The sequence below is a fragment of the Strix aluco genome, chromosome 29, assembly GCF_031877795.1.
Source record: "Strix aluco isolate bStrAlu1 chromosome 29, bStrAlu1.hap1, whole genome shotgun sequence".
Lineage (NCBI taxonomy): Eukaryota > Metazoa > Chordata > Aves > Strigiformes > Strigidae > Strix > Strix aluco.
In genome coordinates, this window is record NC_133959.1 from 1,221,512 (window position 1) to 1,248,810 (window position 27,299).

General features: G+C 66.1%; 4 protein-coding genes across 5 annotated transcripts; 2 read left to right on the plus strand and 2 right to left on the minus strand.

Annotated features, from left to right (window-relative positions):
• Positions 1-1,163: 1,163 nt before the first annotated feature.
• On the minus strand, positions 1,164-6,143 carry USHBP1 (USH1 protein network component harmonin binding protein 1). Its single transcript, XM_074808729.1, is given in 17 exon segments — positions 1,164-1,425; positions 1,467-1,887; positions 1,890-1,911; positions 2,020-2,094; positions 2,187-2,385; positions 2,550-2,792; positions 2,882-3,073; positions 3,406-3,485; positions 3,561-3,586; positions 3,588-3,698; positions 3,800-3,850; positions 3,852-3,911; positions 4,533-4,616; positions 4,714-4,932; positions 5,007-5,134; positions 5,475-5,575; positions 5,658-6,143. Coding segments are annotated over 17 exon segments (2,634 nt in total). The 5' UTR covers positions 6,026-6,143; the 3' UTR covers positions 1,164-1,171.
• Positions 6,144-6,968: 825 nt separating this feature from the next.
• On the plus strand, positions 6,969-9,968 carry BABAM1 (BRISC and BRCA1 A complex member 1). 2 transcript variants are annotated; one of them, XM_074808671.1, is made up of 9 exons: positions 6,969-7,004; positions 7,641-7,969; positions 8,074-8,132; positions 8,247-8,367; positions 8,456-8,534; positions 8,944-8,968; positions 9,247-9,376; positions 9,465-9,551; positions 9,652-9,968. In XM_074808671.1, the coding sequence occupies exons 2-9, from the start codon at positions 7,694-7,696 to the stop codon at positions 9,850-9,852; spliced, it is 978 nt and encodes a 325-aa protein (XP_074664772.1). In that variant the 5' UTR covers positions 6,969-7,004; positions 7,641-7,693; the 3' UTR covers positions 9,853-9,968. The 2 variants fall into 2 exon arrangements, with proteins under 2 accessions (XP_074664772.1, XP_074664773.1); XM_074808672.1 differs by having other exon boundaries at positions 9,468-9,551.
• A 911-nt stretch (positions 9,969-10,879) lies between these two features.
• Positions 10,880-16,063, plus strand: ANKLE1 (ankyrin repeat and LEM domain containing 1). Its single transcript, XM_074808730.1, has 8 exons — positions 10,880-11,018; positions 11,516-11,581; positions 11,741-12,133; positions 12,238-14,259; positions 14,353-14,515; positions 14,619-14,778; positions 14,863-14,992; positions 15,449-16,063. Exons 1-8 carry the CDS (start codon positions 10,880-10,882, stop codon positions 15,607-15,609), a joined length of 3,234 nt encoding a protein of 1,077 aa, XP_074664831.1. The 3' UTR covers positions 15,610-16,063.
• ABHD8 (abhydrolase domain containing 8) lies at positions 15,938-26,462 on the minus strand. The gene is made up of 5 exons (XM_074808670.1): positions 26,150-26,462; positions 19,674-20,451; positions 18,901-19,071; positions 18,229-18,445; positions 15,938-18,131 (listed from the first exon to the last, which is right to left on the minus strand). The coding sequence occupies exons 2-5, from the start codon at positions 20,441-20,443 to the stop codon at positions 17,982-17,984; spliced, it is 1,308 nt and encodes a 435-aa protein (XP_074664771.1). The 5' UTR covers positions 20,444-20,451; positions 26,150-26,462; the 3' UTR covers positions 15,938-17,981.
• Between the last annotated feature and the right edge of the window lie 837 nt (positions 26,463-27,299).

Sequence of the window (27,299 nt, forward strand, 5' to 3'; positions counted from 1 at the left end):
TCAGCCCCTCCACGCCACCGCCACTGGCCCCCGGCAGCCCCCGGGACCCCCCCGCTGCACCAGGACGGAGCGAGCTGAGCCACGGTCCCCACCGGCGCCTGGCACAGGGGCTGCAGGCAGGGCCAGGGGCTGGGAGCAGGCAGCACCGGCAGCACCAGCAGCACCGGCAGCACCAGTAGCCCCCCCACTCTGGTATCTGGGTGCCAGACTCGTCCCTCCGCACCGGGCACGCGGCAGCGCCTGTCGCAGCGGTCACGGCCGGGCCTGTGGCACTGCTGCGCCCCGGTTCGTGCCAGGGCTGCTCCCCCGGGACCCCGGGGAACTTCTCCATCGTCCCAGCCCCGACATCTCCAGGGCCACGGGGCTGTCCCCGTTTTGGAGGGCTCGTGGTTGGCGGTGAGGTGGTGGGGGCAGAGGACACGGGCAGCTCGGGGTGGGGGGGTGAGATCCATCCCTGTGTCCTTGCATCCCTGCAGCCCTGCCCTGCATCCCCGCACCCCTGCAGCCCTGCATTCCCGCATCCCCACAGCCCTGCACCCCTGCCCCACAGCCCCACAGGCCTCTCTCTGCCCTCTCCATCCCCACAACTCTGGATATTGATCCCCCGAGCTTTGCCCTCTGCTGCTGTTTCCCCCCGGGGAGCCACAGGCCTCGTTTGAGCCCGTACGTGGCTCCGTGCCTCAGTGCCTCAGTTTCCCCTCCAGCCTCCGCGTCCCTGAGCCCTGGGCAGCCCCACGGCCCTGCGCATCCTCCCGCCGCAGCCCCACGCTCAGCCCGGCTCCCACCATCGTGTTGGGGTTCAGGCTGCTGGATTTAGACCCCCCCACCCTGCTCCCCACGGCAGCCCCCCGGCCCAACCCCGCTGCCGGGGCCCCCCCCTCCCTGCGCAGCGAGGACACCCCCGGCGCGGGGTCACTGCTCCTCTTCCCTCCTGAATATTCATGGGCCCTGGCCGCCACGGCCACCGCCGTCACCTTTGATCCCACGTCAGGGATAACGAAATGGCTTCATCTGCGCCAGGAGATAGCGGGGGGCGGCGGGGGGGGTGGCAGCCTTTGTTCCTGGCCCCGCTGGGATGAGCTGAGCCAGGGGTCCGACTGCCTGAGCACCCCCCAACCATAAACCCCCCCCCAAACCCAAACCACGGCGGGGCTGGGCAGAGCCACGAGCATCAGTGGTTTATTCTCCCTGGGGGTACACCAGGCGCCTCCCGGCACGGGGCGAGGAGGGTCTTGGGGGTGTCGGGGGGGTCCCTAGATGCAGGTCTCGCTGCTGGCCATCCCCTGCTCCAGGGCTTGCAGCTGTCGGGCCAGCGCCTGCGTCCGCCGGGCCTGCTGCCTGCGCAGGGCCCCCGCCTGCACCTCCAGGCGCCGCAGCTGGGCTGCCTGCTTCCGCCGGGCCCCCCGGTAGCCCAGGGCCAGCGCGCTGCGGGGGGCACGGTCAGCACCCCGGGGGGCACGCTCAGCACCCCGGGGACCGAGGGGACAGAGGGGACAGAGAGGGGGCAAGGAGGGACCATGCACCAGGGCGGGGAGGGAGCCTGGGTTTGGGGTGCGCAGGAAGGGATCGTGGTTTTGGGGCGCACAGGTAGGGACCACACAGTGGGGATGCACAATATGGAGCAGCGGTTTTTGGGGGGTGCACGAAGGGACCGTAGTTTTGGGGTGCGCAGGAAGGGAGCACACATCCAGAACACGCAGGAAGGCACCGCGTTCTGGGGGCGCGCGCGGGGCGGGGGGGGACACACACGTTGCCCCCAGCGGGGAAGCGGGTGCCTCCTGCCCACCTGTGCGCGTGGAAGAGGTCAGCGGTGACGGCGCGGCACCGCGCCTGCTGCGCGCGGCTGACGGCGCTGCTCTGCTCCAGGGCCAGCACCAGCCCCTGCGCACCTGGGCGCGCAGCTCCTCCGCCCTGGGGACACCCACATGGCAGCCGGCCCCGCACCCGCTGCCCCCGCGCCCACACACCACACCCCCCCACCACCGTGACGAAGCCGCGGCCGTCGGTGACGTTTCTTACCGGGTCAGGGTACGGAGCAGCTCTTCCGCCCTCCTCTCCGGGGGGGTCTGGGGAGCCGCTGCTCCCACCCGGCCGCTTTGGCCATCCTGCAGAGATTGGGTGTGGGTCCCATCCCTTAGGGACACCTCCAGCCCCCACGGAGGGTCCCCGTGGGGAGGTCAGAGCGCTCCTTACCCTCCTCACTGCTGCTGGAGCTGCTGGGGGGGCTGGGGGGGTGGCCGGCCCCCCCATCCCGCTCCCACTCGTGGTGCTGGAGCACCAGGCGCAGCGCAGCCTCCCGCGGCCCCTGCCCGGCCGCCAGCACCTCCAGGCTCCGCTTCTCCCTCTCCACCAGCTGCAGCCGCATCTTCAGTCGGCCATGGCCTCCTGGCAGGGCAGCGGCGTCACCGCTGGGGGGGGGAAACTGAGGCACAGCCCTAACCCCCCCCCCCCCAGCCCTGCTCCCTCCTGCCCTTCTCCCCCTCAAAGCTGGGACCCCCGCAGACACCCGGGGGTGCAGCCCCCCGCCATCTCCCCCCCCAGTATCTCACCTTGAGCATCGCCAAGTCCTGCAGCAGCTCCGCTTTCCTCCGGCCGCCTCCAGCCGGGCAGGAGGGCCCTGGCGTCCCTCAGCGCAACAGCTCGGCCCCGTGCTCGGGCGTCCTCGCTGCGGTGGGTGCTGGTGGGTGCCGGGGCGTCGTGCAGGGACGGCTCCAGAGCCGCCTGCTCGGCGCGCAGCCGGCGGATGTGCTCGCGAAGGGCCCCCTCCTCCATCCTGTGGGGTGCTGGGTGGCTGCGGGGGACACAGGGACACGGCTGGGGGTTGGGCACGGTGCCACCCACCGGGGACAGCTCAGCCCCTCTCCCCCGCTCCCCGGTACCTTCTGCAGCCCCGGGGAGCCGCCGTCCCCGGCTCTCCTCCCGGCCGTCCGGCTCCTCTCGGCCCGGCACCTGCGGCCGCCTCCAGCAGTGGGGGGCTGCACCCCCACCCGTGGCCTGGGCCCGGCTCCCCCGAAGCTCCTGGGCACGGCGGGGGGGGGGGGGGGGGGGGGCGGGCAGCGCTCAGGCGGGTGTCCTTGTCCCAGTATGAGCCCACTGGGGCTGTGCTGGGGACTGGGGCTCCCCAGCACCCTTCCCGCACCCCCCTGATACCCGTAAGCATCTGCCCAGCATCCTCCCAGCACCTTCCCTGCATCCCCCCAGCACCCCAACACCTCCCAGCATCCCCCAGCATCCCCCATCACCCCCAGCACCCTCCCTGATAACTCCCCATCACCCACCCCATCACCCCCCAAGCATTCCCCAGCACCTCTCAGCACCCCTGAGCACCCCCCAGCACCTCCCAGCACCCCCCAGCATCCTCCCCGCACCCCCCTGCGCCCCGCAGCCCCCCAGCCTCTCACTCACCCCCACGGGCACCATCCTCCCGGCCCAGCTTCGCCCACATCAGGTCGAGGAGGGCGGCGTAAGCCCCTCCGCAGCGCTCGCTGCAGGGTGAGGGGCTCAGCACGGCACCCGGGGCAGTGTCCCCCCCCCGTCCCCCCCCCATCCCCGTCCCCCACCTGCAGCGCAGAGCCAGGCGCAGGGCGGGTGCTGCGGGACTCGTGCTGGCCCAGCACCATGCTGAGCCGCTCCGCATCGCTCTTGCAGCCCTGCAGCGCCGCCAGCTGCCGGTTCACCTCCTCCAGCCTCGCCAGCACCTGCGCAGCGCCGGCGCCCGCCGTTACCCCCGTGCCTCAGTTTCCCCAGCGCAGAGGCCTCGGCAGCGCCCAGGGCTGGGGATGGGATGGAGCGAAGGGACTCACCCCTGCAGCTGCTGCACCCGCTCCTCCTGCTCCTGGCTGGCACACCGCCGAGGGTTGGGGGGAGAGGGGGCTGTGGGGCTGAGCGCCGTCACCGCCCCGAGCCAAATCCTGCAGAGGGGACAGGCAGAGCCCCGGCACCGCGGCAGGATCACACCCGCTGAACCCCCCCCCCCCCCCCGAATCCCAGAATCCTTCAGGTTGGAAAAGCCCCTCAGGATCATCGAGCCCAACCCTCAGCCCGACTCTACAAAGTTCTCCCCTACCCCACATCCCCCCACAGCTCATCCAAACGGCCCTTAAACACACCCAGGGGTGGGGACTCCACCCCCTCCCTGGGCAGCCTATTCCACTCTCTGACCACTCTTGCTGGGAAACATTTTTTCCTCATGTCCAGCCTGACCCTCCCCTGTTGCAGTTTAAAGCCGTTCCCTCTTGTTCTGTCACTAATTCCCTGGAGCAGAGACCAGCACCAAACCTCTCCACAACGTCCTTTCAGGAGCTGTAGAGAGTGATGAGGCCTCCCCTCACCTTCTCCTCCTCACACTGAACAGTCTCAGCTCCTTCAATCTCTCCTCACAGGATTTATTCTCCAGGCCCTTCCCAGCCTCGTTGCCCTCCTCTGCCCTCGCTCCAGCCCCTCGAGATCTCTCTCGCATTGAGGTGCCCAAACCTGAACCCAACACTCCAGGTGTGGCCCTACTGCAGTCACACCCTGACCCCCACACTCACCTGGGGCTCCCCCTGCCCGGGGGTGTCGCTGCCGGAGCCCCCCGGTTCCTCCAGCCTGGACAGAGCCTCCCGCAGCTCCCGGACCTGCGCTGAGCAGCACCGGGCTGAGCGCCGGAACTGGGGGGGGCCCGTTTCAGTGGCACCCCAAGGGCTGAACCAGGGCGGTGCCCCCCGCACCCACCTTCTGCTGCAGCCGGTCGCGCTCCCCCCGCAGCGCCCGCAGCGAGGCGGTGGCCTGGCTCAGCTCCTCGTCCCGGCGCCCCAGGGCCGCCCGCAGTGCCACGTTCCTCGCCACCATCGCCGCCTCCTCCGCCGGCAGCCCCTCGCCCGCTCCCTCCTCTGGGCCCCGCTGCGTCACCCCCCCGGCCCAGCCCGGTGTCCGGTCCAGCTTTTCCAGGCTCTGGGGATACGGAGGCCCATCAGCTGATGCCCATCCCCTTGGCGTCTGGGCTGACCAGGCCGGTGTGGGCTCACCTTGGCCGCCCGCGCCCACTCCTCGCCGGGCCCAGGTTGCGCCGGGGTTTGCCGGTGCCGGGAGAAGACGGCGCGTTCCAGCGAGCTGACGGCGTGCTGCAGGTCCGCAAAGAGGTCGGGGCTGCGGGCTGGGGAGAGGGAGTGTGGCCGGAGTCAGGGCACGGCACAGCATGGCTCGGCACGGCATGGCACGGCACGGCACGGCACAGCTTGGCACGGCACGGCTTGGCATGGCAAGGCACAGCACAGCATGGCTTGGCACGGCTCGGCACGGTTTGGCACAACATGGCATGGCTTGGCATGGCACAGCATGGCTCGGCACGGCTCGGCACAGCACAGTTTGGCACGGCACGGCACGGCATGGCACAGCTTGGCACAGCTCAGCACGGCATGGCTCGGCACGGCTCGGCACAGCGCAGCTCGGCACGGCACGGCACGGTTTGGCACAGCATGGCCTGGCTCACCCACCTTCCAGACCGGTGTCAGCGTGCAGCGTGCCGTCGAGGCGCCGGGGCTGCGTGCTGGCAGCGGGGAGGCTGGCGGTGCCCCCCCAGCCCTCCTCATCCTCCCTGCAGGGCGATGAAGAGCAGAGATGGCGGCGGCCGAGCGGTGCCGGCCCCCCGGTACCCCCCAGCCGCCGTGTGCCGGTACCTGCCCGTGCGGCGCTGCAGCCGCTCGGACCCTTCGGTGCAGCCGGGCCACCGTGGCCAGCAGCCCGGCGATGCGCTCCTCGTAGTGCAGGATGCCCTCGGCGTCACCCCCCACGTCCTCCTCCTCCTCCTCATCTTCCTCCTCGCCCGGCGGGCGCCGCGGGGGCTGCGGGGAGCAGGGGGGGGGCTGCCCGGTTTGGGTTTGCCGGGATGACGATGAGTTTTGGCCACGACGCCTCCTCCCAAGCTGCCGCAGCGTCGTGTGGGGGCCCAGGGACGCCCGTGGGGGGCACCGGGAGCCCCCCCAGCCCCGTGGGACCATCCCCTGGCAGCACCCACCCCACGGGACACCCCACTTGCCTCCTCCATGGTGGCCACCTCCTGCCAGGCCGCGCTCGGCCCCGCGGCTCGTCCCGGTTCCGCAGCCAAGGGGGGGTCCCGGCACGGTCCGGCACGTCACGGTTGTGCCGCCGGGCGCTGCCCTGGGCCTTCCCCGCTCCTTGTTCCTGCCCAGATTTCCTCTTCCTCAGCCGCCTCCTGCGCTTAACTGTTTGCGCTGCCCCGTGTGCAGGCGCCTGGCGGAGCCATTTTGGGGGGCTCTGTCCCCCCAAAACCCTCCTGACCCTGCGGCACCTCAGCCCACGCTGGACCCTCGCCGTGTGCCCTCGCACCCAGGCAGGAGGGGGCACCCACCTCCGCACCCCTGAGCACCCCCTGGAGTTTAGGGGGGTGGGGGGGGCACCCAGAATATTTTGGGGGTGCAGGGTGTGCGTGAGCATTTGCAGTGCGAGAGGCGTTGCGGGGGGGTGCGCGGGGCCAGGGGGGGAGCCGGCCCAGGGGTGCTGTGGGTAGTTTAGGGGCCGGGGGGGGTGTTTGGGGTGCAAAGGGGGGCTGCAGGGCTATTTGGGGTGTGTGTGGGGGACAGTGTGTGGGTGCTGGAGGGTGCTGCGGGGGTGTTCGGGGTGCTGGGACAGAGCAGGGGTATTTGGGGTGCAGGGGGGCGTGCATGGGTGCAGGGGGGTGCACGTGGATATTTGGGGTGCAGAGGGGTTGTACGTGAGTGCAGGGGGGTGCACGTGGATATTTGGGGTGCAGGGGGATGATGCGTTCAGGGGGGTGCACGTGGATATTTGGGGTGCAGGGGGTGTGCATGGGTGCAGGGGGGTGCACGTGGATATTTGGGGTGCAGGGGCGGTGCATGGGTGCAGGGGGGTGTATGTGGGTGCTTTGGGGTGCCCCCACGTGCCCGGTGGGACCCCGGGGAACTACAAGTCCCAGCAGCCCCGGCGCGACGCCTCTTCCGGAGGGGGGGGGCAGGACAGGGCGGGGCGAACGCGGCTGGGAGCGGGTGAGCGCGCGCCGAGGGGTGCGGGGGGGTGCGGGGGTCGGGGGGGGCGTGAACGGGGGGTGCGCGGGGGGAGGATGTGAGCAAGGGGGTGCACGGAGTGTGGGGGGGGGCGTGGGGGGCGTGAGCGGGGGGTGCGCGAAATGGGGGGGAAGTGGGGTACGTGGGCAGGGGGGTGCACGGGGCGGGGTATGTGAAGTGGGGGGAAGTGGGGCGGGGGGGCATAACGGGGTACGTGAGCAGGGGGTGCACAGAGTGGGGGGGGTACGTGATCAAGGGGTGCAAGGAAAAGGGGGTGCGCAGAGCCGGGGGGGCCGGGGGTACGTGAGCAGGGGGTGTGTGAAGTGAGGGGGAGCGTGGGGCAGGGGGTGGGGGTACGCGAGCAGGGGGTGCACAAAGGGGGGGGGAAGTGGGGCAAGAGGGTGTGGGGCGGGGGGTACGTGATCAAGGGGTGCACAAAGTGGGGGGGGCGTGGGGAGCAGGGGGTGCACAAAGGGGGGGGGAAGTGGGGCAGGGGGGTGTGGGGCGGGGGGTACGTGATCAAGGGGTGCACAAAGTGGGGGGCGTGGGGTGGGGGTACGTGATCGGGGGTGGATGGAGCAGGGGGTGCAAAGAACAAGGGGGGGCCGGGGGGCGCAGGGCAGCAGCAGCGCCGACACCCCGCGGCCGCCGGAGCCGCCTGGAGCTGCGGGATGGACACGTCGGAGCCGGGCAGCGCCGCCGAGGAGGAGGAGGAGAAGGTTCCGGAACCGCGGCCCAGGACCCGCTCGAACCCCGAGGGCGCTGAGGACCGGGCGCTCAGCACCCAGGCCAGCGTGGGCAACCGCAGCGAGGGCGAGGGCGAGGCGGCCAGCGCCGACGACAGCCCGCAGGCCACGGCTGCGCCCGACGGCACGGCCTGGCCCGGCCCCGCGCCCCCCACCGAGGTCCAGGTCAAGACGCCGCGGGTGAACTGCCCCGAGAAGGTGGTGAGTGGTTTGGGGGGGGGCGGCCGGTGCGGCCCCGATGCCGGGGTGAGGGGCTGAGGCGGCGGGGACGGGGTGGGGGGCTCAGCCGCGGCTCCCGCCCGTAGATCATCTGCCTGGACCTGGCGGAGGAGATGGCGCTGCCCAAGCTGGAGTCCTTCAACGGGTGAGTGTTGGGGGGCTGCTCGCGGGACCCCCATTCTGCCGTTCCCCACGGGGGGGGGGGATATGCTGGTCCCCACTGAGCTCCGTCCCGGCCCCCCCCTCCCCGTCACGGCAGGTCCAAGACCAACGCGCTGAACATCTCCCAGAAGATGATCGAGATGTTCGTCAGGACGAAGCACAAGATCGACAAGTGCCACGAGTTCGCGCTGGTGGTGGTGAACAACGACGCCACGTGGGTGAGCGGGGACAGGGGGGGACAGGGGGGGACAGGGACGATGGGGGACGGCTCTGTGCCCCCCCCCACCTCACCCTGGCTCCTCTCAGCTCTCAGGGTTCACCTCGGACCCCCGCGAGGTCTGTAGCTGCCTCTACGACCTGGAGACCGTCGTCTGCAAGTCGTTCAGTATCCCACCGCCTGTGGGGGTGGGATGGGGGGAGCCGGGACCCCGCAGGGTCCCTTGGGTGCAAATGGGGTCCCTTGGGTGCAAATGGGGTCCCTTGGGTGCAAACGGGGTCCCTCGAGCATAAGTGGGGACCCTCCAGGCCCGTTGCCCGCGGATGGCGGCAGGTCCGTGGCCTCGCTGGCGTCCCCGGCACAGCCGAGCCGGCTGCGGCACAGAGCAGCGCTTGAGGGTCAAACCGGGCCCCCAAATCCCCCCAGGCTGGGGGAGCCTCTGGACCCACCAAACACCCATTTATTGGGGTTTTTTCCCCACTCTGGTCCATCCCCGGTGCGATCCCCTCCCTGGCCGCCGGCTCTGGGTGCGGGCAGGGGTCTGTGTGCCGGGATCGGTCCTTACCTGGGGTCACAGATCTCGAGGGACTCTTCAACCTGATGTGAGTACGGCTTGGGGGGGGCACGGGGGCTGCTGGGGGGGGTCGGGGCTCCCACCCACCTGTAAATTTTCCCATTTGCTGTAAAAACACAGCGAGCTTTTAACCCGAAGAGCTGCTGGGGGTGGGTGCTGCGTCCCCAGTGCCCCCTGTCAGCAGATGCTCATTAAGTTGTAACGAGGGGGGGACACGGCCCCCGCGGGCGGCCCCGAGCCGTGGGCAGCCGCAGGCAGCCCTGCCCGCAGCACCCTGAGCCGCCTGCGTGTCCCCCCCCGGCGCAGCCAGCAGAAGATCGAGCTGCCGGTGACGGAGAACGTCCAGACCATCCCACCGCCCTACGTGGTTCGCACCATCCTGGTGTTCGGCCGCCCGGGCTGCCAGCCCCAGTTCTCCATGTCGGAGCAGATGAAGGTACGGGGGTGGGGGGGTGGGGGGGTGTGTGTCCCACCCATGGGTGAGCTCGGCGGCTCCGGGTCCATCCCGGCGTCTCATCCCGCAGAAGATGCTGCAGTGTCCCTACTTCTTCTTCGACGTCGTTTACATCCACAACGGGGTGGAGGAGAAGGACGACGAGACGAGCTGGAAGGTAAACGCGGGGCGGGGTGTGTCCCCACTGCCACTGGGGGCTGTGTCACCCCCCCGCCCACGCTGCCCGTGTCCCCCCTGTGTCCCCCCCCCTCCCCCAGGAGATGTACGCCTTCTTCAGCAGCCTGGACACCAAAGGCACCAACTACAAGTACGAGGTGGCGCTGACGGGGCCGGCGGTGGAGCTGCACAACTGCATGGCCAAGCTGCTGGCGCACCCGCTGCAGCGCCCCTTCCAGACCCACGCGGCCTACGGGCTGCTGGGGGACGACGAGCCCCCCGAGATCGAAGCCACTGTCTGAGCCGGGGCTGGGGAGGGGCGGGGGGGAGGTCGCCGGTGCCTGGTGGCCGGCAAAGGGCTGCCGCGGGCAAGCGGCCGGTGTTACCTGGGCTGGGGGAAAAAGATGCGTTTTCCTGAGCGGGTGTCGTGGTGATGCTGCGGGATGGGAAATCGGGGGGGGGGGGGGCGCGGTCACCCCTCTGGCACCATGGTGTGACCCCCCCCCCAGCCACTGCGGGGACAAGGGGGTGCCGGCGTGGGGACCCTGAGGGGTGGCTGCGCGCTGGGGGTGCTCCCGTTAACGGTGGGGTAGGGTGGTGGGAGGCACTGGGAGCACTGGGAGGCACTGGGTGGTGCTGGTGCAGTTACTGGGAGACGCTGGGGGGAGATGGCGCTGGGTGGTGGGAGCTCTGGTGCAGTTACTGGGAGCTCTGGTGCAGTTACTGGAAGCACTGGTACAGTTACTGGGAGCACTGGTGCAGTTACAGGGAGCACTGGTGCGGTTTACTGGGAGCACTGGTGCAGTTTACTGGGAGGTGCTGGGTGATGCTGTTGCAGTTACTGGGTGGCACTGGGCGATGCTGGTGCAGGGCACTGGGTGGCGCTGGTGCAGTTACTGGGAGGCACTGGGTGATGCCGGTGCCGGGCACTGGGGGGAGCTGCTGCAGTTACTGGGAGGCGCTGGGTGGAGCTGACGCAGGGTGCTGGGAGCACTGGTGCAGGTTACTGGGCGGTGCTGGTGCAGTTACTGGGAGGCGATGGGTGATGCTGGTGCAGGGCACTGGGAGCCCTGATGGACGGGCTCGGAGGCACTGGGCAATGCTGGTGCAGTTACTGGGAGGCACTGGTGCAGGACCCTGGAAGCACTGGGTGGAGCTGCTGCAGTTGGTTACTGGGAGGCACTGGGGGGAGCTGCTGCAGTTACTGGGAGGCAGTTACTGGAGGGAGCTGGCGCAGGGCTCAGGGAGCACTGGTGCAGTCACTGGGAGCGCTGGTGCAGGTTACTGGGAGCACTGGTGCAGTCACTGGGCGGTGCTGGGGGCGTGACCATGGGCGCTGAAGCCCCGCCCCTCCAGCCGCGACCTCACCGGGCGGGGTGGGCGTGGCTTCCCTCGGCCGGCTCCTATTGGCCGCCTCGCCAGCCAATGAGCGGCGGGGCGCGGGGGTTTCGAACGGGGCGCAGTGCGCGTGCGCGGGGCGCCGGGAGCGGAGCGGGGCGGCGCGAGGCGTGAGGGGCCATTGGGGGGGGACGGGGGGGGCGGGAGCGTCCATCGGTCCGGGGGGAGGAATGGGGACATTGCACCGGGGCGGGGGGGGGCTCTGCAATACCGGCGCTGCACCGGGCGGGGGGGCGCGTTGCATGTTGCAACTCGGGGCGGGGGAGGTTTGCTTAGGGGTACCCCTGTCCGCACTGCCCCCGGGGGGGGACACACACCCCCTGGCACTGCACGGGGGGTTATGGGGGGGTCCGGTGCATGCACTGGGCGGGGGGGTGCGCTGGGGGGCCCTGCAGGGACCGGGGGGGTGTTGGGTGCATTGCACGGGGAGTGGGGGGGGGCACAGGAGTGACCCCGGGGGGGCTGGGGGCTGCCCCCCCCGCGCTGACCCTGCCCGTCTGTGCCGCAGGGTGGTCCGGGCCCTGCTCGCGGGGGGGGGGGCACCCCCATCCCTCTGACCCCCGGCAGAGAGCGGGAGGGCGGCGGGCGCTGCCTGGGGGTGCTGCTGCGCCGCGGAGGGGACCCCAACACCAGGTAACAGCCGGGGCCACGCGTGTGTGTGTGTCCCCCTGCGAGGGCACGTGTAACCCCAAGGGGACAGCCGTGACCCTGACCTGCCGGCCTTGACCTTGACCTCTGGCCGAGCTGGGGGTGCGCAGCGGGCTCGGGGTGAAGCCCTGCTCCCCCCTCCAGGTCCGTCACGGAGCCACCGCATGTCACCGCGTCCTGGGGTGCTGCGGGCACCTCGGGCTGCTGCCGGGGACGGGGGGGCCCCGGAGCTCCGAGACCGGGTCAGTGGGGACCCTCTGGGGACAGGGACAGCACCTCGGAGGTGCTGCCTGCGCTGGGACCCTCGTTGTGGGGGCTGTGGGGGAGAAATGGGTGCCCGCCTGGCGTTGGCAAGACTGTGTCACCCCATGGTGGCCCTCTGTCACCCTATAGTGGCCCTGTGTCACCCCATGGTGGCCCTGGCAGTGGTGACAGCAGTGTCCCCTCCCTGCAGGATAGGAAACAAGCCACGAGCCACGGAGCTGGCGTTGGAGTGGGGCAAGTGGCCACGTGCCTGGGGATGGCCCCCTGCGGAGGGTGAGGTTCCCCAGGGTGCTCCCTCGGCCAGGGTGGGGTTTTGGGGGGCTGATTCAACCCCCCCTCAATTCGGGCTGGATGCTGAGTCCCGTCTCTGCCCCCAGACCCGGGGGGGCCCAGGCGCTCCCTGTCCTTCCTGAGCGAGGACGGCACCGGAGGCAGCGTCTCCTCCGGGCTCCCCGAGAATGGCGCCGGGCCCCTGAGCAGCACCCGCAGGTCCCTGCTGGAGGAGCCACCCCTGGGGGATGGCTGCGGTTTGGGGGACCCCCCGCTCTGGCTGGGTTGTCCCCCAACACCCCCGTCCCTCTCCATCCCCTCCCTCGCCCCATGGCCCCACGCGGCCCCTGGGGGCTCAGCTCTCCCCCCGCAGCCCCTCGCCTCCAGCACGCTGCTCTCGGCCTGGGACGAGCTCGGGGAGGGACCCCAGAGCCAGACTGCGGGGGGAAGGACAGGGGGTCCCCCCCGGGCTCACCCCGAGCCCAGCGCTGGGGACAGCCCTGGCCCCTCTCGCCAGCGGGAGTTTGGTCCCGGTGGGTCCCTGAGCTCCCCCCAGCCCCACAGCAGAGTCCTGGGGGGACACAGGGCATCGCCCAGAGCTCCCCACGGTGGCCTGAGCAGCTGCTTGGTGACACGCTGGACCCCCGGGGACTGTGACATCCTGGGTGCTGCAGCTCAGCACCGTCCCGGTGTCCCCCGGGGACCAGTGGTGGGCTGGGCAGGGCTGGGCACCACGGCCCTGGCTGTCCCCAACCTGGGGACGATGGTGCCCGAGGTGGGGGCCGGGGACCGCAGCAGCTTTGGGGACAGCAGCGGTGCCAGCGAGTGCTTTGTCACCGCTCTGGAGCCCAGTGAGGCTGGGGGGTGCCCAGGGGCTCAGCGCCGCTGCTCTCCCCAGCCCAGGGCAGCTGGGGGGTGGGAGCTGGGTGAAGGCCCCTCCCTGACCAGAGCTGCCCCCCAGGAGCTGCCCCCCGCCAGCCCCCCAAACGCAGAGCAGGTGCAGGGTGAGGATTTTGGGGGGGGCTCGAGGGCAGCCCCTTGCTGTGAGGATGGCTCAGGTGATGTAGGGGAGCTGCTTGCTCAGCTCCAGGGGTGCAGCCTCCGGGGGTCCCCCCCCTGCACCCCAGGACCCCTTTTCAGCCCGGCCAGTCTCGCTGCTGGGGATGTCACCCCACGGGGCCAGGAGCCCCCCAGGCACCGCCACGTCACCCCCAGGACCAAGAGCCGCCTCCAGGCCTCTGCAGCGCGGCTCGGCGCCTCCTCTTCCTCCTCCCTCTTCGACGAGACTCTGGAGATACCCCGGAGGCCCCCAAGGCTCAGAGCACCCCGGGGTGTCCCCAGGGACCCTGCCACCACCACCTCAGGGCACTGTGTCATCCCACGGGGCGAGGATGTGTCCAGCAGGGACCGAGAGGGGACAGGCTCTTTGGATGACACAGAGATCCTCCCCAGAGCCCCCAGTCAGCCCCGCTCACCCCTGGGGGCCAGCAGCTCCCCTGGCTCCAGCCCCACGGTCCTGCTGGTTCCTGGGGACCACGGGCACCCCCAGGACTCCCCATTAGATGCTCAGGGCTCCCTTAGCTCCAGCCCCACAGTCCTGCTGGTCCCTGGGGACCACGGGCACCCCCAGGACTCCCTGTCAGGTGCTCGGGGCTCCCCCGGTGCTGCCAGCAGCCCCAACCCCAGGGTGCTGAAGGATGGCTCTGGGTGTCAGGACCCCTCGCCCTTGGGGACACACCAGCCCCCATGGCCCCACGGGAGCTTCAGCTGCCTCCTGGCCCTACGGCCACTGGGTAGCACCGCGGTGGAGCCGGGGAGCCCGGCTGTGCTGCTCTCACCCCCCAGCTGCAGCACCCACTGCACCGAGGAGCCCCTTGAGGACGTGGAGCGGGGACAGGCACCCACCGAGCGGCACAGCCCCGGCACAGAGGCCACCGCCAGCCCCGAGGACACCGCGGTCCAGGACAGGCGAGCGGTCACAGTGCCACCACGGCGCCTCTCGGACGAAGCTCTGCGCCGGCGGCTGCGGGCGCTGGGGGACAACCCGGGGCCTGTCACGGAGCTCACCAGGTGGTTGTACCTGCGGCGGCTGGAGGAGCTGGCGAGGGGACCCCAGGGGAGGCCGGCAGGTGAGTTCTGGGGATCCCCAACCTGGCTGGCTGGTCCCCGCCGTGCTGGCGTGGGGCTGACGGTGCTCCCCGATGCCGGCACGGCCACCCCAGGGCACAGCCCCGAGCTGGTGGCCGCGCTGCGGACCGGCCGCGTCCCCGACTGTGCCCAGGACGAGCTGGCGCTGGCCCAGCAGTTCGACCGCCCCGACCGGAGCCGGCGCTGGCGGGAAGGGCTGGTCAAGTCCAGCTTCAACTACCTCCTCCTCGACCCCAGGTAGGGCCACGCTGCTGCCCCACGTGTCCCCTCTGCCAGGGGGGTCCAAACGGGGACCCCCTGAAAGGCATCGAGCCCCAAAACTGGGGGTTTGCACCCTCAGGACCACCCAGAACCTGCCGCTCCGCTCCCACCACCTGAGCCCGGCCGAGTGCTTCAGGACCTTCGTCAAAGCCATCTTCTACGTGGGCAAGGGGACGCGTGCCCGGCCCTACTGCCACCTCACCGAGGCGCTGAGCCAGCACCGCGCCGGCACGCAGAAGGTGCGATTGGCAAGGGAGAAGGGGGGGGAACTGCACCGGGGAGGGGGCTTGAGGCCGTAGTGACGGCGTCCTGCTGTCCCACAGGGCTGCCCCAAGGTGCGGCGCATCCTGGAGATCTGGGCGAGCGGGCAGGGCGTCGTCTCGGTGCACTGCTTCCAGAACAGCGTCCCGGCTGAGGCCTACACGCGGGAGGGCTGCCTCGTCGAGGCTCTGGGTGAGCGGGGATGCGGGGTGGGGGGAGATGGTGCTGCCCCAGCCCCCAGCATCGGCCCTGCCACTGCTCCGACTCCCTGCGTCCTTCCCTTCCACCCCATGAGGACACAGAGAGGGGGGGTGCAGCCCATCCTGGGGCACACGGGGATTTTGGGGGGGTTCCCAGTTGCCGGTGCAGGGTCTGGACACAATCCCCCAAATCCCCATCTCCTACGGGAAAAGGTGCCTGGGAGTGGGTGCTGGGCGGGGGGGAGCATGGGGCTGCCTCCAGCTCTGTGGGTGCTGATGGGCAGTGGCGTGCCAGGGTTTGTGGGTGCTGACCCCGTCCCTGCAGGTCTGTGGGTGCTGGTGGGGAGCAGGGGGCCGGGTTTGTGGGTGCTGACCCCCTCCCTGCAGGGCTGTGGGCGCTGATGGGGAGCGGGGGGCTGGGTTGGTGGGTGCTGACCCCTCCCCACAGGGCTGCAGACCCTCACCAACCAGAGGAAGGGGCAGTGCTACGGCCTGGCAGCCAGCTGGCCGGCGGAGCGGCGCCAGCGCCTGGGCGTCCACATGCTGCACAGGGCCATGCGCATCTTCCTGGCCGAGGGCGAGCGGCAGCTCCGGCCAGGGGACGTCTAGAGCGGGTGCTGAGCACCCCGGGGTGCTGGGGGGACGCTGTGTTGGGGTGCTGGGGGACACCCCCTGCCCGTACCTCCCCTCTACGCCCAGCCGAGGAGGTGGCTGTGCTCTGGGTGCGGGTTTTATGTTGTGAACACTGGCGAGAATTTTTCTATTTTTCTATTTCCTTAAAGGGTGATAAATAAATCACTGCAGGCCTTTTTTTTTTTTTTTTTGCTAAGAAACCCAAGCTGCCTGTGCTTTCGGGCTTCGCTCCCCCGCTCTGCCGTGCTCCTAGGACAGACCCCATGCCCGGCGCATCTCTCCCCACCATCGAGTCGGAGGCGGCTGAGAATATAACGCAGCTTTACTGTATGAAATGGCACTAACGCGGCGCCTGGCTCTGGTGGGCGCTTTGCCTTGGCCTTAGCACAAGCGATGTGGCTACAAGCGGCACAGACTCGGTGGCAAACAAGAGGTTGAAGAGCTGTTGTGGCCCACAGCCGGGCACTGACAGTCGCCCGGAACCGACTGGTGGGGTCACGGCGGGGGCAGAGCCGTGTTTTGGGGTACTTTGGTGGTATTTCTGGGTACCCTCTTTGCAGACCCCGGCTGTGCTGCGGGGATGGGGTGGAAGGGGTGTTGCAGGGGAAGGCTCGTGGAAACCCCGGGGTTGTTAAAATTCTCATTATGAGACAGGTTGTGGCAGCAGCGGGCGGGGGCAGGTGCTGGCAGAGCGGCGGTTCTGCCCCGGCGCTGGGATGGGGCGGGGGGCTGCCTGGGGGGGACACTCGTCACACAGGGTCCCCGTCACACCGGGGCTGGCTCCGCAGGACCCTTCCTCTCCTCCATCACTCAGTTTTGGGGTGGGGGGGGAGATGGGCTCAGCCTCGGGGGAGGCGTGTTGCAGGTGGGGACCCAGCTGGGACCCCCTCGAGCCAACCTGGGGTGCTTTGGGGTGGTGCCAGCTCCGTTCGGGGTGAGGGGGGGCTGGGTGGGACGTGGGCCAAGGGTGAGGTTTTTGTGGGACTGGTGCTTTCTTTGGTTTAGATGAGGGGAAATAAGAGGGAATCAAAGCAGGGAGCGGCTCCACTCTTTGGGGTAGCGGGGAGGATGGGGGCACCCCCCGAGAACACCATCCCACCCATCCCAGTGTGGCTGGGAGCCCCCAGACCCCACGACGGTGCCCAGGTCCCTGCTCAACACTTGTCATGTACCTCCTCGGTCCTGCCTGGCTCCTGGCAGCGGGATGTGAAGCGCAGAGGGGAGGAGGTGATGGGACGGATGGGGTACGTACAGAACGGCATCAGCAGGTAACGAGCTGTTGTCCCTTGTGATCCGACAGTCGTGCTTTGCTTCATCACTCCTGTGTTGCTCCAAGACCCCGTGGATCCATCCAGGAGTCATCGGCAAGGCCGGACATGGCGGCAATGGGACGGTGTATTCTGGTCCCCCGGGGCACAAGGGACGGGCGCGATCCCGGCGGGTGGTGGGTCCCGGAGGGAGGCGGGAGCTGGGAAGGGCGAGTGGCTCAGACACAGTGGGAGTCGCTGCGATGGCTGCGAGCACCTCGAGGATGCGGCAGTGGGAGGGAAGCCGAGGGCTCTGCAGAAGCCGACCGAGAGCGATGGTGGTTGGGGATGTGATTGCACAGATGGTAGCACTGGGGGACCACAGGAGAGCTCAGGTTTGGTGATGTCCTCCCCGCCACAGCCACGCCGGTCCCACTGCGGCAGGGGAGCTGACGGGCCTTCTGGCCATGCCCACGGGAGCAGGTCACCTCCTCATCCTCATCTCCTGGCCAGGCAGAGATGAGCTGCGCAGGCAGGAGCAGTCATGGTGGTCCTGTCCTCCCAGCCCCACCGACGGCTCGAGCGAGGTGCTACGGGGCTCAGAGAGGCAAATCCCGCTCCTGAGGCCGAGGAGCCTTTAGCTTCGCCGTAAAACAGTCCCAGCTCAGCTCCTCTGGCCCTGGCCAGGACGGTGCCGGAGCCGACGCGCTCTCCAGGGAGGAACCCCTCCAAGTTCTTCCTGGTTTGCTGCAGGTGGGACCAGTCTCCCTGCAGCCACCTCGTCTCCGTCCCCGGGGAGGGGTTTTTGCTGCGTGAGGAAAATAATACTACAAAGAAAGAGGATGAAGATGCTCCAGCAGCTGCCACGCTGTCCCCGAGGGGACAGGGACCCGGTCTGCCGTGTTCCCGCTGCCGGCCTTGAACAGCCCTGCCTGGGGGAGCCTCCGTGCTCCGCCACCAGCCTCCGACGCGGCCCGGAAAGAAAATCGGCTGAGCTCCTGGCGAGGGCAGCCTCCGCCACGCCCCTCCGCTCTCACAAACCCCTCTCCACTCCGAAACATCTCTCCCATCGGAGCAGCCCGGTCACCGCGTTCTGCCGTCTTATTTCTTCTCCCCTTGCCCGTCCCCAGCTGGCGTCTCGGGCTCCCACAGGACGAACTCGTGGAGCAGCGTGTTGACCGTCTCAGGACACTCCATCATCACCATGTGGCTGCCTTCGTCGATCACCTTCAGGAAGGCGATTAGCAGGATCTGGAGGGAGACGGTGGCAGCCACAGGCATCAGGACAGTCCCCTGCCTGACCCCAGCCCTCGCCCACCCCCTTCCCCAGCCCCACTCGGTCCCGTACCTCGGCCATTCTCTGGTCCTCCTCCACCGGGACGAACTTGTCGTGCATGCCGTGGACCAGGAGCACGGGCACGGCCAGCTCCGCGTGGTAAACCTCGTCGCCCTCGGGCCAGTACTGCCCGCTCATCATGGCGCGCAGCACGAAGGAGGAGACGTTGAAGGCGTTGCCTTCCTTCAGCAACTGCTTCTCTTTGGCACCCTGGCGAGCGAAGCCAGCCCTGCGGAATGGAGTCAGCACGGGCACACAGAGTCACAGAATGATCCAGGTTGGAAAAGCCCTTGAAGCTCCTCCAGTCCAACCATGAACCTCACCCTGACCGTTCCCAACTCCACCAGATCCCTCAGCGCTGGGTCAACCCGACTCTTCAACCCCTCCAGGGATGGGGACTCCCCCCCTGCCCTGGGCAGCCCATTCCAACGCCCAACAGCCCCTTCTGCAAAGAAATCCTTCCTAAGAGCCAGTCTGACCCTGCCCTGGTGCAGCTTGAGGCCATTCCCTCTCGTCCTATCGCTTGTTAACAGCGTTAGCCTGGCGCGGTGCCTCGGCAGCGAGGGGATGGGAGTGTGGGGGACGCTGCTGGCAGGACGTGGTGTCCCTGCCCGTGGTGGCTGGCAGCCACGTTGGGTGGGGGATGACCCTCCCCAACACCGCGGTGCCGGGACAGCCACTCACTTGAGGAAGCTCCAGGCCAGGCACGGGGACAGGCAGTGCAGGACGCAGGTGGGCATGTTGAAGATGGAGCAGAGGCTGGGCTCCAGCGCCGTCGGGCCCCCCCCGTTGATCATAATCACCTTATGGACCAGGTCTGGGTACTCGTGGGCGAGGAAGGTGCAGAAGGACACCCTGCGGGGAAAGATGGACATGGGAGCACCGGAGAGTGCTGCATCCTAAGGCAGATTCCAAAGATCTGTTGCCAAAGCCCCTTTGTTTGACCTGTGCTCCCCCCTTTTGGGGCAGGGTAACCCCATTAAACCCCACAGCCCTGCAGAACCTGAGCAGAGGGGCTGAGCTCGGGGTTCCACTCCCACGCAGAGCAACGCAGGGTGCTGAGACCCGCTTGGGTGCCTGCCAGCCTGGACCAGCCTTGTTCTGGTCCAATCCTGCCCAGCTGGGAGCCCGGCTCTGCCTCCCTCTGCTCCCAGGGCTGCTCTCTGCACCGCTTAGTCGCCATCTAATTGACTTGCTTGGGTTTACTCTATTTATAGGCCATGCTCTGGCAGGCTCCCGGCTGCAGGACGGGCTCTGGGATTAGCTGGGCCCAGGGACAAACCCTGAGAGGATGGAGGAGATCAGAGCTGAGGGATAAACCCAGAATGGGAAATCCCACATCCCTCCTCTGCTTCTCAGCCCTCAAAGTGCAGGATTTGTTGGGCATTTAGTGCCAAGGAGAGGACGAGGGGGGGATGAATTCACCCCTTCCCTCCTGGGACCCCCTGGTCCCTTACCCGTATGAGTGACCTATCAGGATATTCCTCTTCTTCGCGTAGCGTTTGAAGACGGCCCTCATGTCCTCCGCCAGCGCGTAGAAGGTGTACGCGGCGGCAATTTGGGGAGCCGAGCTGCAGCCGTGGCCAGCCAGGTCGGGAGCCACCACTTCATAGCCCAGCTTGGTAAAGAAGTCCAGCTGCTCCTTCCAGATGTCGAGAGAGCCGCCCACGCCGTGGATGAAGAAGAGGACCACGTCACTGTGCGTCCCTTTGCAGCTCGTGATCTGCTTCTTGCAGTCGATGTTGACGACTTTCTTGGGTTTACGCTTCCGACGCTTGCCGGGGGCAGCAGTTGCTTCCCGTGTGCCGCAGCCCGGCGTGCCGCAGCCCGGCGTGCCGGCGGGACCCTGGGCAGGAGTTTGGCCGGCCAGGTCGGAGAGCTCCAGCTCCACGGTGCCGTTGGGTTCCCCCGAGCCGTTCTGGCAGTGCAGGATCTCGGAGCGGACGGCCTCCCCCAGGTTCTCGATCACCAGCTGCCCGTTGCGGTAGACGGTGATTTTGCGCTTGCAGTGCACTGTGCCCCGCTCCGGCCCCCCGGGCTGGGTCTCCTCGGGTCCCTCCGGGGCCGGGCGGTTGGGTGTGCTGTGCCGGACCCTCAGGATTCTCCCCGGTTTCACCTCCATGAAGCTGTAGCCGTTGCTGGACTCAACGTTGTCCAGCGGCCCCACGGCGTTTGTCGTCTTGCCCATCAGGCAGCACAGGAGCCCATCGGTGATGCTGTTCAGCATTATGCTCCCTGCAATGAAGGCAAAAGAGGGGGGGCAACAGGAGAAGGGGGGTTAGTCACCAGCTCCAGCACCCCATGGGGACCTGCTGGGGGTCCTGGTTGCAGCACAGGGGACCAGGGACAGCCCCATCCCCCCCCACTTTGCTGGGACAAGCGAGGGCAGAACGTGCCTCTGGGGTTGTGCTGGAGGGGTGAACGTGGTGCTCCCCAAATGCACAGCCCTCCTCAGCCGCCGGCAAACGGCTCCTGTTTCAGATCAAAGAGGGCTCCAGCACTCCCCGTCCAGCTTTGTCTGGGCCATCTCCCTGTCACCGAGCCGCTGTGACATGCGCTGGCCCAGCAGAGCTGAACTCAAGCGGCCGCAAACCCGCGCAGCCGCCGGCCTCCGAGAGGGGATCTGCTCCGGCCGAGGGAAGGAACACGCAAAGAAAAGCCTGTTTGAAAGGAAAATGCTATTTCTGGCACCAAATATGCAGCTAAGGAAAGACTCAGCTATGAAAATGCATTATTTATACCAATTAAATATTATATGTATCTCTAATCTGAACCCTCAATACAAATAGCGAGAGATGGAAATTACAGGGATGGGAGATGAAGGTTTTAATTAAAGTCACTCCGCAAACCAAGGCTGAAAATAATACAGCAAGAGAACCGGGGTGGGGGTAGTGACCCAGTGTCAGCTTGGGGGGTGGGAAACCCCCTCCCCACATCCCCACCCAGCACCATGTGGGCTGGGGGGGGACATGGCACTGTCCTTGCTGTCCCCAAAGCTTATTCCTTGACATTTGCTCTTCCAGATGCACTTGGGTGGCTTTGGGGGAAGGTCTGCAGCCACCGGGACCACAGAGCCCGGCTGAGAGTGAAGCCAGACCCGAGCAAAGGCGGATGCAAGGTGGGAAAGGCCGGTGGCACTGGGGGCGTCGGTGCCCCGATGCCGTCCTGGCTGCAGAGGGGCTGGGGAGGTCCCTGCCTCCCCTGGCTGGCAGCCTGATGCGCATTTATTATTGATGAAGCCAAACACGGTGAATTATTGATGCTGATGGGTAAAGAGAGCCGGAGCGGGCGCTGCACAGAGGGGCTGTCCCTGCAGGAGAGGACACCGATTGCCCCCTGAGCGGTGGCTGTGGGTATCGACCCCCACGGAGGGGAGGAGAAGGAAAAGTGTGTTCCCAAGGGGGAATTTAACATCTAAATCCCAGTGATGCCGTCAGGAGCAGCCCCCTTAGCTCCCCAAACAACCCCTTCAAGTGCACCCGGCGGGATTACGGGTGCTTTGCTGGCAAACCACATGAGAGAGAATTAAACAGAATAGGGGATGGAGGCAGGCTGGGAGTACAGGTCTCCTCCTCCTCCTCTGCGGCTTTTATCGTTCCCTGTGTGTGGAGAAGTCAATGCTGCATCCTCCTCAGAGAGCCCGTGGACCCCAACACGCCCAGCCTGGCCCCCGTGTGCTCCCGGGGGCTCTGCCGAGAGCTGCCGGCCGGTGAGGAGCCCTGGCGCTCCGGTCCCAGACCAACACACGGCTCGTGGGTTTCCCCGAGGAAAAACCAGCCTGTTTGTTCCAGGCGGGTGATCTGGGTAACGGTTTCCTTGGCAAAGCCAGAGCGGCTTATCCGGGGAGCGCTGCCAGCTCTCGGGACAGCAGCCAGCCTTTGATTCTTGCCCGGTTCTGCTGCGGACGGTGGCCCGACTCCCGTGCAAACACTGTGTGAGGCTCCGGGTGTTGAATTGGAGGGACTGAAGATGCAGCAAAGCCCATCCCGGGTTCTCCTTCTCCTCGCCGCTGGCTGGGGAGCAGCCCGGGGGCTCCCCCCGACGTGGGGCACGGTGGTCGCAGCTCCCTGCGGTTTGGTGCTCGCATCGGCGATTTCTCTCCTGGACACAAGCACATCCACGGAGGATGCGGCTGCACCGAGAGCTTTCCAGCAGCCCTCTGAGCACCGTGCTGAGCAGCCGTGTCACCCGCTGGGCTCCCTTCGCTCCTCCCGGGATGGCCCCATCTAAGTTGATGGGCAAGAGCAGGAGGTCTCAGAGCCCTGGGAAGGAGAAGCCAAACCCAGATCTCGTTGGCAAGCAGCTGGTCTGCTCTGCTGAGCCGCACTTCCAGATGGGTGACGAGCCCGAGGAGCTGGGTACCAGCCTGGAAGGTGCCCAGCTGCCTCTTGCTGTGTTTTTGAACACCAGCTTGGTGCCAGGACTGAGCTGCTCTTGATCCCTGAGCAGCTCTGAGCTGGTAATGCTGATCAGAGGGATGGGGCAGGTGGAAAACCCAGTGGGGAGTGGGGAAACCAGGCAGACCCTGAGCCTCGCAGTCCCCGTGAGCACGACTGCGAGCTCTCCGCAAGCTCTGCCCGCGGCTGGCACCTGCCATGGGTACGGGTCCCCCAGGCTCAACCTGTGAGACCTGGACATGATTCTGCCTCTGATTTCTATAAAGCCCGGCTTTGTGCTGCGCCTCCATTTCACAAGGTACTAATGATCTCTGTATGGATTATAAACAGGACTTCTGGCCAAACCGCCTCGACATTGATTAACTTCTCAGGATTAACTCAATTAGTCCATCCTGTTCATTTCCAGAATTGATTTGCTGGAAGGCTCTGGCAGGCAGGAGCTCTGCAGGCAGATCCAGGAGCCCAGGCTTGGGCTTCCAGCCGCTTTCCAGCCTCATCAGCTCTGGGTACGAGCCCAGATCCCACTGCAAGAGAGGGGCTATTCAGCAGGGCAGGGCCTGGATCCCCGAGCCGAGACACCTCCGCTTGGATACACCCAGGCCGGAGCTCGTGGCAGTTCCTGACTGATAAAACACCACCCAAATCCCACCAGCGAGCACAGCCCGGTTGAGCCATTCAGTGGGAAATGGTGGGACAGGGGGTTAAGCAACTCGCCTTGATGTCAGGCTTCGGCTGAGGGGCTGGGAGGCAACGCACGCCCGTCTCCCACCTCCCACGCACCTCCTCGAACCCACCGCGCCGTCTGCCGCGGCTGATGCAGCCAGAAACATCAAGGGATGTTCCCTCCGTGAGATGAAAAGGGCTGAGAATGAAACCAGATGGATGCGAAGAACTTCGCAAAGATGCTGGTAACCATGGCAATGAGCTGTTTCTCCCCCCCCCCACAGTCATCCCAGCTACCTTCCATCGTCGCCCCAGCAGAGAGCGAGATTTCGGCACCGGTTACATAAGGCCAGGCACAACAATGAGTCAGGCACGGCGTGAACCTGCCGTCGGCCCCGTGTCCCGCGAGGCCGAGGACACGGCGCAGGCTTGGGAAGGCGGACGGCATCGCCCCGAGCTGATACCCATGTCCTGGTCCCCCCCAAAATCACAGCTGTCCCCAGGAAACTGCTGCCAGCAGAGAGGGGACGCTCGAGGGATTAATCCTGGGAGGATGATTTATTGTCCAGGTCCAGACCTCGTCCTGGAGCTCCCGTGTGGGGTTCTCTGGCTTCACTCTCCCCACCGCTGCAGTGAATAACCCGGCTGGGGAAAAACAACTTACTGACCTACTTCGGGCTGCAGCACCTCACCTTTTATACAACTTGATGGCACCGTGCACAGCTGGAGAAAAATGGGACGAGATGCGACGTGGCAGGGTGGAGGGTGGAAAGTCTGATGGGGTAACGTGACAGGCAGCCATGTGGGGCTGACATACAGCCTGTGGGGCTGACACAGAGGCCGTGGGGCTGACACAGAGCCCATGGGCCTGACACAGAGCCAGTGGGGCTGACACACAGCCTGTGGGGCTGACACAGAGGCCGTGGGGTGGTATATCAGGGCAGTGCTCACACCACGTCCACCCCAGGGATGTGACAGCACGGTGCAGGCACACTTACAGCCATGCCAGGATGGGCCAGCCCAGCTGGCTCTTCCCTTGCCATCCCTGGTCTCCCCTGGCCCAAACAGCCTCATCCCACAGTGGTTCTGGTCCTGCTGGGCCCCTGCACACAGTGCTGGGGACAGCCGGTGTCCCCAACGTCCAGGGTGCTGGGAATGACAAAAATCTCCTCCTGCTGTCCCATCCCTGCTGGGGAGACCTTGAATTGTGGGCAGGAGCGTTTCTCCATGACAGCCCCCAGGGCAGCCATGAGCCCTGCCGAGAGAGATCCTGGGAACCGTTTGGCCCCAATAAACAAGCTGAGAGCATCGTTTACCGCAGGGGCAGCACGAGCAGGAGTCAGCGCCGGAGCCGACGGCCGCAAAGCTCCCCATCACCACCCAGCACCTCCATCCCCCTCCCTGCACAGAGCCCTGGGCCCTCGCGGGGAGTAGCAGGGACTTGATATCTGCTAATTCCTTGCAAATCCTCAGAGGAGAGATGCCAGAGAGGAGCGTGAGATGTGCTGCAGCCAGAATCCGACCTGCCATAATAATTTGTTCAGCTCTAATCCCTTCCCTCCAGGGCTCACGAGTATTAATGATGACACACGACACTCCTGAGGAATGGGCAAATATTATTATGCTCTTCCCAGCCTCCCCCAGTCATTCACTCTCTGCAAAGTGGAGAAACTGCAGCATCGAGAAACACATAAAGAGAACGTCTGTTTAAGCACCAATCTCAGATAACACGCAAGAAAATGTTTATGCCGCTTAGTCTCAGTCCTGCAAAGTAAACTTCCCTCTGGGGGAATGTGAAAAAGCCACTTCAGCTGGTGGCAAGCACCTGGATTTACTCTGTTACGCCTGGCCTCCCCCTCCTGATACAATTATAGCAGCTTTATCAGGACAGTCAGGAGTAAGCAGTCAGGAAGGCTTTATCAGTCGTACAGATAGAAAACCAAGGAGGCAGCCCTGAAATCCTCAGCACAGGCAGGGATGCAGCCTCCCAGGAGGGGGAGGACCGGTCCCCAGGACTTCGCCGAGGGCCCGCAGGACGCAGACAAATCGCATTCAGTCAAGAAACGGCAGGGCAGGGAAAGCAGAGCGTCTGCAAGACATACGGCAGCCTGGAGCCGCGGCTGGCTGCCTGCCACACGTCTCTCTTTAGGAAGGAAGAAGACCTTGAGAAACAAAAGATTATGCAATGCACAGCGGAGTAACCTGTGCCTGACCTCCGTGACCAAAATCCCGCTTAACCCCCCTCCGTTTCCCAAACCTCCTGGATTTCCAAGGGGGAATCGTGTCCCCGGTCCCACCACACAGCCGCAAAAAAAAAAAAAAAGCCGGTTGGATTCATCCGGCAGCAAACGTCCTCCAGCAGCAAGCTGGAAGAAACCATTGCAAGGAGGCAGGAGAAGAAGAAAAAAACCCTGCCCCCTCCGCCGGGCAGCGATGCGTGCAGGTGCCCCCTCGGTCTCCAACCGAAAATCCAAGCAGATTTGACACGCACATAGCAACAGCAAGTCTTCGGGCAGAGCCAGCAATCGTTTACTGCAATTGCATCACAACAGAAGCCGTCCCTTAAGTTTTATCGCTGGGCAGCTTTTTATTACCCCGCGCTCAAAGCATGCCGAATAGAACAGGGTTATTTAAGCGCAAGCAATGCCGTGCCGCTGCGAGGCTACCGTCTCCCCTTCTCTCCCCGCAATCCCATCTAACGCCTCTCAAATCCCTTCCCGTTGTCAGCTTCGAAAAAAAACCCCATCTTTTTGGCCATTTTGCTCCCCGTGCAGAGCACCTTCCTCCCCTCCGCTTCAGCGCATGCCCTACATCACAGCCTGTGCTCCGAGTCCTCCGCACAAAGAGAGAGAGAGACAGAAGAGGATGCTCACCTCATTTATTGACAAGGATTGTCAGGAGTCGAGGTTGCAAATGAAAGGCTTAAATCTTGCAGGAGGCAAAGGGGGAGAGGAAAAGATGCCTGAGGCGGCGGGAGCCTGTGCAGGATGCAGGGTGCCAGCGCTGGCAGGCTGCTCAGCTTTTCAGCTCCTCCGATTACATTTTTTTGCCTGTCTGGTGGGAAGGATGGAGCGATGCCTTCAGCTCAGCTCATCTGCTTTAGACCGAAATCTCTCCTTCCATCTTCTCCCCACGAGCAGCTTCATAACTGAGCTCTGGGGTTTGGGGGTGCTATTTGTCCTTGTAGTCTATAGCCATAGAAAGCCCCTTAAATCCCTCCTAAAGAGGAGGGCTCTCGGTGTGACAGACAAGGAGACTTGCCAGTCAAAGCAAGACCCAGTGCAGCCCCACCGCCCGCCCATGGGAGTCTGCCAGGAGCCAGGGGAGCTGGAGGACTCGCCCTGGTTTTTTGCCTCTTCCAGTGAGACGAGTTACCGAGTTCCTTTTCTTACCTTTTACCGTTTTGTCGCCATTCTGATATTTGCGGCTTCCCAGAGGCCACGAGTGTGTCAGTGCCACGAGCGTGTCGGAGCTCAGCACGGGTGACCACGCACTGAGAGCAGATCCCAGGGGCCAGGACAGGAGGACGAGCATAAAATCACGAATGTCTCTTGGGTTTATTTTCACAGCTGTGGGTTGGGGAGAGCTGGAATCGCATCCCCTCACCCCAACGGGCTGACTTCTGGCAGGAACACACCAAACCAGTACAGAAAAACCCCGGAGCTGGTACCTGCTCTTGGCGGTACAGCTGGGCTTGACTCCAGCAAAGCAATCGGAAAGGATCCCTTCGATGTTCAGAGCAGACAGAGAGGATGACTGAGATCCTGCGGGTTACTGGTCGCTCCCCCTCTGACCACCCAGCTGTCCCTCCTCATCTTCTTCTGCCTCTTCTTCCTCCTCCTGCACCTCATTTTTCTGCCTTGTAAAACACACATAATCACATTCACCTTCTCACGAATGGGTGGAGGCTGAACCTTTCTGTAGGTGCCTTGGCACATCCTACGCGATGCTGCTCTATCTACATATATATACACACGTTAGAGGATGAAGGTGATCAGAGAGTCTGGTCTCACCAGTTTACCC

Coding starts and splice junctions, on each gene's coding strand:
- BABAM1 (XM_074808671.1), top strand. CDS start 7,694: ATGGACACGTCGGAGCCGGGCAGCGCCGCCGAGGAGGAGGAGGAGAAG. Junction 8,969..9,246: donor GAGGGACTCTTCAACCTGAT/GTGAGTACGGCT, acceptor CCCCCGGCGCAG/CCAGCAGAAGATCGAGCTGC. Junction 9,552..9,651: donor ACGACGAGACGAGCTGGAAG/GTAAACGCGGGG, acceptor CCCCTCCCCCAG/GAGATGTACGCCTTCTTCAG.
- ANKLE1 (XM_074808730.1), top strand. CDS start 10,880: ATGGGCGCTGAAGCCCCGCCCCTCCAGCCGCGACCTCACCGGGCGGGG. Junction 11,019..11,515: donor TCGAACGGGGCGCAGTGCGC/GTGCGCGGGGCG, acceptor GACCCCCGGCAG/AGAGCGGGAGGGCGGCGGGC. Junction 14,516..14,618: donor TACCTCCTCCTCGACCCCAG/GTAGGGCCACGC, acceptor TTGCACCCTCAG/GACCACCCAGAACCTGCCGC.
- ABHD8 (XM_074808670.1), bottom strand. CDS start 20,443: ATGCTGAACAGCATCACCGATGGGCTCCTGTGCTGCCTGATGGGCAAG. Junction 19,072..19,673: donor CTGATAGGTCACTCATACGG/GTAAGGGACCAG, acceptor CTTTCCCCGCAG/GGTGTCCTTCTGCACCTTCC. Junction 18,446..18,900: donor CTGGCCTGGAGCTTCCTCAA/GTGAGTGGCTGT, acceptor TCCATTCCGCAG/GGCTGGCTTCGCTCGCCAGG.